Genomic DNA, 8,556 nt, shown 5'->3' with positions numbered 1-8,556 from the left:
AATGCCTTTGCATAGTCAATAAAACACAAGTAAGCATCTTTCTGGTATTCTTTGCCTTGAGCCAAGATCCATCTGACAACAGCTATGATATCCCTTGCTGGTGTATAGAAACTAATTTTTGTGTTGATTTTGAACTCTAATTTTTATTAATTCATTCATACTCTTTATCTGTAAGGTTAGTAATAATCTCTCCCCTTTTAGTTATTTATATCTTCTTTATCAGACTAGATAGAGGTTTGTCACTTTTGCTATTTCCAAAGAATCAACTTTTGGTTTTGATTCCCACCTCTTTTTTTTAAAAAATTTTTTATTGTGATTTGGGTTGATCCCATTATTTTTCTATTCTCTGTTTTGCTTATCTCCACTATAATACTATTTTCATTCTTCTGCTAGTTTTGTGTTTAGTTTTTCTTTTTCTAGTTCTTTGAAGTGTAAAATTAGGTTACTGATTTGAGGTCATTCTTCTTTATTATTGTAGCCATTTACAGTTATAAATTTCCCTCTGAGAACTGCTTTTACTGTGTTTGGCATGTTGTTTTCGTTTTCATTTGTCTCAAAATATTTTCTAATTTTCCTTGTAATTTCTTCTTTGACCCAATGATTTTTAAGGAGTATGCTGTTTAATTTCCATATGTTTGTGACTTTTCCAGTTTTCCTTTATAATTTTAGCTTTATTCCACTGTAATTGAAGATACTTTGTATGATTTCAACTTTTTAAACTTACTGAGACTTGTTTTATGGCCTAATATATAGCTTATTCTAGAGAATAATTCATGTGCACTTAAGAAAAATGTGTATTCTGTGGTTGCTGGATGGAGAGTTGTGTGTATGTTAGATTTAGTTGGTTTGTACTATTACTCAAGCCCTCTGTCTTGTCTCATTCCCTTGTTGATCTATGTCATATTATTGAAAGTTGTGTATTGAAGTTTCCAACTATTACTGTAGAGCTATCTTTCCCTTCAATTCTGTCAATTTGCTTCATGTATTTTGGGGCTGTTTTTTTGGTGCATGTATGTTTATAGTTGCTGTTATCTTCTTGATGAACTGGTCCTTTTATCAATAGATAGTGACTTTTTGTAATAATTTTTCACTTAAAGTCCGTTTTGTCTGATATTATAGCCAACCCAAATCTCTTGTGGCTACTATTTGCATAAAATATCCTTTTCCATCTTTTAACTTTCAGTTTTTGTCTTTGAACTTAATTTTTTTCTATCAATGGGCAAATGCTGTCCTCTTGATCTCATATGCATGATTGTTCTGAGTACCTACCCTCCTAGTATTATTGTTCACCCTACAGGCCTTTCTACTGTCTGATAATGTTTTCTTGAGGCTTTATATCCATATCATGAGGAATAGTGGCTTGCTTGCAGTTTTCTTTTCTTGTAATGTCTTTGTGTCATTTTGGTATCAAAGCAATACCGGTCTCATAAAAAAGAATTGAGAAACATTTCTTTTGTCTTTAAAATCTATGAAGAATTAGTATTATCCCACCTTTAAATGTTTGATTGAATTCTCCAGTCAAGCTCTGTGGGCTTGAGTTTTCATTACAGGAAGATTTTAAATTATTATTAGAGTCTACTCGTATTTTCTATTTCTTCTTCAGTTGGTTTTGGTAATTTGTCTTTGTAGGAATTTTTCCACTTCATGTAAGTTGCCTAATCTGTTGGTGGTTACACCCCCTTTCATTCCTAATGGTGATAATTTGACTCCTCTTTTTCTTAGTTGGTCTAGCTAAAGTTTTGCCAATTTTGTAGATGTTTCCAAAGAAACAACTTTTAGTTTGATTTTCTCTATTAAAATTTTCTGTTTCCTATTTCACTGACTTCAGTTCTTTATTATTTCCTTCTGCTTGCTTTGGTAATTGATTTGAGATCTTTCTTCTTTTCAAATTGCAGTGCAATGAGTTTCTTTATAAATGGCCTGACTCTAGTTCCTTAGTTCTGTCAAGATGATTTGCTAGGCCATAATCTTGCAAAGGGATTGGACACTTTACTATGTAATTAGTGTGCAAAACTCTTGTGGGAATTGGCTGATTGCTATACAGACTAGGCGTCTGTGGACTACCTGGGGGATTGATCAGTTTTGCCATCCTGTTAGGCTTAAAAGGACCAAACCCACAGAGGTTGAGAGGAGATCTCACCACCATCAAGAAGAGCTGGGAGTGGAGTGTGTCTTTTGGACATGGGGTCCTTGCACTGAGAACTTCCTAGACTCAGGTGAGAACATGCTTAAACACTGAAGATGGTATGAAATTGCACAAAATAGCAGAGGAATGCAGTGGTCTCACCGACCCACACACCAAGAGAGCAAAATGTCTTCACGCAGGCGGCTTGCTGGTGGAGTGAAGTGCCTCTGGGCACTTAATGGTGGAGCCAAAAGAGCTGTAGTGTTTGCCTGAGCAGGGTCAGCCTGTGGGCACAGCTGAGATGTGTAGCCTGCATGTGGGCATGGCTAAGAAGGAGCTGAGAGCTGTCTTGACTGGAACTGATTGATGAAGTGTATCCTGAGTTGTTCCTGTTACTTCCAAGTTGATGCTGATCCCAAGTTATAGCCTTTTACTTCCCTGATAAATCACGTAACTGTGAATATGGTCTGTGTGTTCTATGTGGCAACTGCAGTAACTTACCAACTCAGCAGTGAAGTAGAGAGAGTACCATGAGGACAGCTGGTGTCAGAACTGGTAAAAAGGTTGGAGAGTAGAGGTATAGGTAACCTCCACCTCATAGGAATCAGCTTTGGGTTGATGCTGATTCTCCTCTCTCCCCAACATTAGAGGACTTCAGATGCATTAGGTTGCACAAATACAGGTGTTTAAAGCCATAGATTTCCTTGTAGTGCTTTGGCTGTGTCCCATAAATTCTGATATGCTGTAATTTTATTTTCACACAGATAAGAATATTTTTTTTAATGCTCCCTGTGATTTCTTCTTTAATTTATGCATGATTTTGAAATGTGGCGTATAATTTCCAAATATTTGTGGATTTCCAGGTTTCCTTTTTTTTTTCTAAAAACTTTTTATTGTGATTTGGGTCAAGGGTTACAGAGCAAATTAGTTTTCCACTCAACAATTTATACAATTTTATTTTTTGTTATTGATTACAATCCCCACAATGTAACATCATCACTCATTCCCATATTTTGTTGATTTCTAATTTAATTTTGTTGTGATCAAAAATCGTATTTTATTTGATTTAAATTGTTTTCAATGTATTACTTTCAACAAGATGCACTTATTACCCTCAATGAGATGAATTTTAAATTTATTACAAGATGGATTAACACAGTGGCTGCAAAAATGGGCTCAAACATAGCAACAATTGTGAGGATGACCAGATCAGTTGTTTTGTTCTGTTGTATACAGGGTAACTATGAGTCAGAACCAATTCAATGGCACCTAACAATAACAAATGTAATATTACTTACCTTATGGTCTAGACTATGGTCTTTCCTGGGCAATCTTCTCTATACCCTTGAGAAGAATGTGTATCTTTTTGTTATTGGGCTCAGTGTTCTGGATTTTTTTTTTAAAGACAGGATTTTTATCCCTAGGAAGCCTGTAATTTACTGTACGAAACCACCAAGTAAATGGTCACATACACACACAACATAGTACTCACTAACGTCCATGCAGGAGGTGGAGAAAAGAAAAGCAAGCTCCCCAAAGGTGATCCAACATCTTATTTTCAGGAAAGGGAACAAAGGAGAAGCTGTAAGATGGACTTAGAACTATTAAGAAACATGTACTGCTGTCATTTTTAAAAGCTATTAAAATTCGAAAGTTGGCTGGTCATGAATATCAGGGCTCCCACTTAGTCTGGTCTGGAAAAGCAATTTATTAATAAACTACACATTGTTGCATCATTTTTACTATAGAAAATACATTGATTATAACTTTGTCATGATCCACTATTCATTGTAATGACAATACCTGAATCTAACTGATAGACAACTGTTCCTTTTTCCTCGCCTACAATTTCTGGTGCCTTTTCATTCCCTGTAGGTTGATAGAAATATTCCCGTTGAGGTGGAATCCATTCTGAAAGAAAACATTAAAGAAAATGCACAAAATAAAAAACAGAAAAGGTACTTTATTAGAACTGATATAATAAAATTAAAATAATAACTATTCAGATGGCTACTTTGGTTGAGGCAAACCAAATTTTCACCCTGAGCTTCTAGGTGGTTTATAAATTATATCTTGCTTCTTTCCCAAGAGACTATGAAGAAATTTTTAACAAAAAGCACATACAATGAAATAATCAACTTTAAAGAGAAGACTGAAATGTAAGAGCAAGAAAAAGATCACTAAATATATGCCAACAGAAAAGTCAATAGAGTTACTATGATAGATCTTTAGAATTTAGCTCTGAACTGCCTCAAAGTCAGGAAAACACAATCTGCTACATACTTTTTTTTGTTAAATTATAGAGGAACAAGTATGTCAACTGTTTTAGAAGACAAGGCTTTCTCATTAGGAATGAATTCCAAAAGAAACTTCTCATATGGGATTTGGGCAACTTCTCAGCACTGTTGTAAGTGTAACAGCCACTCACGAAAGGGAAGGGGATATAAACATGTAATTCAGTAAAAGATGATGCTAATTCCTTTTTTTAAGGGAACAGAGAGTGATGAGTCTTTGAAAATTCAATTTTCAAATAAGGTGTTTGTTGTTAAAGTTCCTTGACATTTTCTAAAAATTTATTTTCTATTCTCATGGAATCTAGGCTTTCTGGTCATTGAAACTGGACGACCTCTGAAACTACTGCCCTGAGATAATCTTTAAACCCTCAACCAAAACTATCCTCTTAAGTCTTCTTAAACACAAACAACCATTTTGCTTAAGTAGTAAAAAATGTCTGCATTGACACTGTGCTCTTTTGAGAACTATCTATATGGGATCAAACTGACAGCAGCAACTGGAAAGATTAGATAGGAGCCTTAGGGGACAGACAGTAAGTAATATGGAAAAGAATAGCAAGAATGATTGCATAATTTGAGGAATGTTATCAGTCACTGAGTAGCACATGTGGAACTATTGAACTGGTATACGTTTTGCTGTGTATATTTTCACCAAAAGAAAAGAAATTGCTTTTCTGAATATCTGGTGGTTTAGTGGATTACTACTAGAATAATTTGAACATTAAGTTCGGTTTTCCTACTTTATTTCCCTTCCTTGCCTGTATCCTTAGTACTTAGTTCCAAATTCTCGCAGCAATTCTGTCTTGATCTAATTCTCACCTATTTCCATTGTCTCATGTATAAAAAAAGGAGCTCTGGTGGCACAGCGGTCAAAGCATTTGGCTGCTAACAAAAAGGTTGGTGGTCTGAACCCACTAGTTGTTCCTGGGGAGTAAGATGTGGCATTGTGATTCCATAAAGATTTATAGCCTTGGAAACCCTATGCAGCAGTTCTATTCCTTCCAATAGAGTTGCTATGACTCAGAATCCATTTGATGGCAAAGGGTTCTTTTGTATTGAGAAAAAACAAAAATCAAACTCATTGTCGAGTCAATTCCGACTCATAGTGATCCAACGGGACAGAACAGAACTGCCCCACAGGGTTTCCAAGACTATAAATCTTTACGGAACAGACTGCTGCAGCTGGTAGGTTTGAATTACTGACTTTTTGTTTAGCTGCCAAGCACTTAACCACTGTGCTACCAGGGCTATCACTATCTTATATAGGAAATAGCAAAACTCTCCTGTCTGGCCAGATTAACCTGTAGAGGGTAGGGACAGATGATCTTAGGACTCCCCAGTCTCTGTGTTAACTCAACATGCTCCACATATTTCCAAACATGCCAACGGTTCTGCCCCTACTGACCTCCTCCCTGTACTTTCAGTCTCATCTCGTGTTTCCTCTAACTGGAATATTTTCTTTGACCTTCCTCAACTGGATCGCTTCTAACTCAAAGTTTAGATCTCAGATTAAATGCCAACTCCACCCGGAAACCTCTGATCTTCAAGGTTGGGTAGGTGTTCCCAGAGACACCAAACTCTATGCAATTGCCTGGTTATATCTTTACTTTCCCTACTAGTCCCTAAGTTCTGGGTAACACCATCCTGTTTATCACTGTATCTCTAGCACCAAGTACTGTACTTAGCATATGGTAAATGCTGAAAAACTATTTATTGAATGACTGTTATAAAAGTGGAGTTAGAAAATAAGGTGTTTTATTCAGCACAGTCTAAAGCAGAGACATGATGTTTTATGGACATTAAGTGTTCCAGTAATTAGAAAAGTCCCCACTTTTCAGTGCAAACCACTCTTGTAAATGCTTCGTAAAATGAATGCTAAAGATTATACTTATACCAAGAGCTCAATACAACTAGTAATGTCATAAGTATCCACTATTCCCCCCAAAAAATTCCAATAAACTTGAATTATAATTAGTAACAGTAAAAATTATGCTGTAAACCTAAGTCTGGTATATGTCTTCAGCAATTATAACCAAGGCTGACAAAAATATAACTCTTAATAAAATTAATTAAGCATACTACTAGTGAGACAAGAAAAATACAAAAAACAGATATAAATATTTACATATTTTGGTCTCTAGAAAAGTATCCTCACCTTCCAACATTCCAATAAATTCAGAAGCATTCTAGTTTACACACCAGTCTCTCTAGATTTTGCTGAGTGCTTATCATTTTCCAAGACTGTAATCATTTCAGGGTAATCTAATGCCTTATACTTTAACATGCCAGACTTGCAAGTTTAAGGTCTTATAAGAGAGTCAGAAAAGCGGTAACACCACATATAATTCATATTACCAATATGACGAATGCTTTCTTTGATGACCTCACATTCTATTGGCCATCTTGGAGCCAGCAGTGGCCCGCTGCTAGAAAAGAGTATAAAGAGATCTCGGGGTTCTCGAAGACGTGGCTTTATGTCACTCAACTCATCATAAAGAAGCTGTCTGCTCTTAAGAAGAGGTGAGTACCGCATAAGTGAATCTGTCAAACGGAAGAGGAATGAGTAAAGAACACTTCCATTTCCTCCTTGAGAACTTTACTGTTCAACTGTAACAACTAAGCAATTTCAAGCACTGTTATTAAAATATTAGCAAAGATGTGTAATCCTAAAACACACTTCTCTTTCAAAAAGGAGATGTAGTCTAAGATGAGAAATTCAAAATTATAAATGTGAAATTAAATTTTTGCACACTCTATTAAATATTTAATTGTAAACCTTTAGAATAAGATAGAGGAAGTTTCTCTTGTTTTTAAAGTTAATGGGTCCAAGATATTTCAAAAGTGTGTCAGATCAGAAATGAATATAAAGGTACTTAATGTATTTTATTATTTTTGTTTTGAGATGCAAGAAGGGGGACTTCCCATCAACCCATTAACATTTCAGAGAAAGGTGCACAAAATGTTATTAACTGCACTGAAACAATTTACAAATGGAATTTCAGGTCACTAATTAATTATTGAAAAGACAGAGAGCCATAAAACAAAGGCTGGGAAGGGAAGGCACAGAGAAAAGAGAAGGGGCAGATGACAGGGAAGGAGGGCTCTTTGGGAAAGAAAGAATGAGAAAAAAGGAGGAAGAAAAGGCTTTCAGGGAGAAAGAAAGGAAATGAGGCGGGGCAGAAGAGGCCCAAGGGCCCTCAGTGCCTATCAGCTGGGGGTCCCAGTGCTACCTGAGAACACTCCACTGGAGGACAGGGCAGAGTAAGAAGGGGGAAGACATAATTCCTTCAAAGAGCTTGGAGTTTCTGGTGTGGAAGGACAGGCATTACCTCTGCTCAAGGTTTCTCGCTGTCTTTGCACAACTGAAGATAAGCAAGTAGGCCCTGGGAAGAAGGAGGAGGCACGGCTTGTCTTAGAGATCTTTGTCTTTTTCTTCCTGCCCATTTCCCCCCACTGCTTTCCACCTCCAACCTGGGCCCCTTCTTTTCTATCTAAATCTTCTCCCCTCGGTTTAATGGAAATGAAAACACACACACACAAATAAACAAACACTTAAAAAAATGGTAAAAGTCTCAATCTCATTCATAATTAAAGAATGTAAATCAACAGTACAAGAAGATACTCTAGTTTTTCACCTAAAAGACAGGGAAAATATTCACCTATTTTCACACTCATCCCAGCAAATGTGTAAGTAAACAGGCATTCTCAGAACCTGCTGGCTAGAGGGCAAACTGCTGCCACCTTTCTGGTTTCAAATTGAAGACACACAGGCCCTTTGGCCCAGCAATCCCACTGCTAAGAATTTACCTTAGGTTTTCTCACGTAAGTTTGTCAAGATACCTATACAAATATGCTCATTACAGCCATGTTCAAAATAACAAAAAGTAGAAACCACCACCAAAGTGGAAACAATCCATCAACACAAGTAAAAACTAATTATGATACATTAATGAGATGGAGTGATATAAGTACCTTTAAAAAGAATGAGAGTGATTGTGTTCATATGAAAATAGTATCTCTCAGATATGAGGCAAAAAAACCAAAGTAGATTGTGTGCAGGATCTGTGAGTCACTAAAAGAAAAACCATACAGATCCATATGAGGATGTACATAGATAGATTTTTTTTTTTTTACTTT

The 8,556-nt window shown here is 36.2% G+C and overlaps 1 protein-coding gene across 1 annotated transcript in view; it reads right to left on the bottom strand.

Annotated features, from left to right (window-relative positions):
• AGBL2 (AGBL carboxypeptidase 2) overlaps window positions 1–8,556 on the bottom strand; it is a 41,778-nt gene that overhangs the window by 31,698 nt on the left and 1,524 nt on the right. The window contains exons 3-5 of the mRNA XM_042783383.1: window positions 7,749–7,802; window positions 6,775–6,960; window positions 3,929–4,036 (exon numbers count right to left, since the gene is read on the bottom strand). Of these exons, the coding sequence (XP_042639317.1) occupies window positions 3,929–4,036; window positions 6,775–6,960; window positions 7,749–7,802 (348 nt within the window). The remainder of the gene's footprint in view (window positions 1–3,928; window positions 4,037–6,774; window positions 6,961–7,748; window positions 7,803–8,556) is intronic.

The sequence above is a fragment of the Orycteropus afer genome, unplaced genomic scaffold (assembly GCF_000298275.1).
Source record: "Orycteropus afer afer isolate SDZICR_OR568_19922 unplaced genomic scaffold, OryAfe1.0 scaffold00997, whole genome shotgun sequence".
In the NCBI taxonomy this organism is placed as follows: Eukaryota; Metazoa; Chordata; class Mammalia; order Tubulidentata; family Orycteropodidae; genus Orycteropus; species Orycteropus afer.
This window is presented reverse-complemented; position numbering and strand designations above follow the sequence as displayed.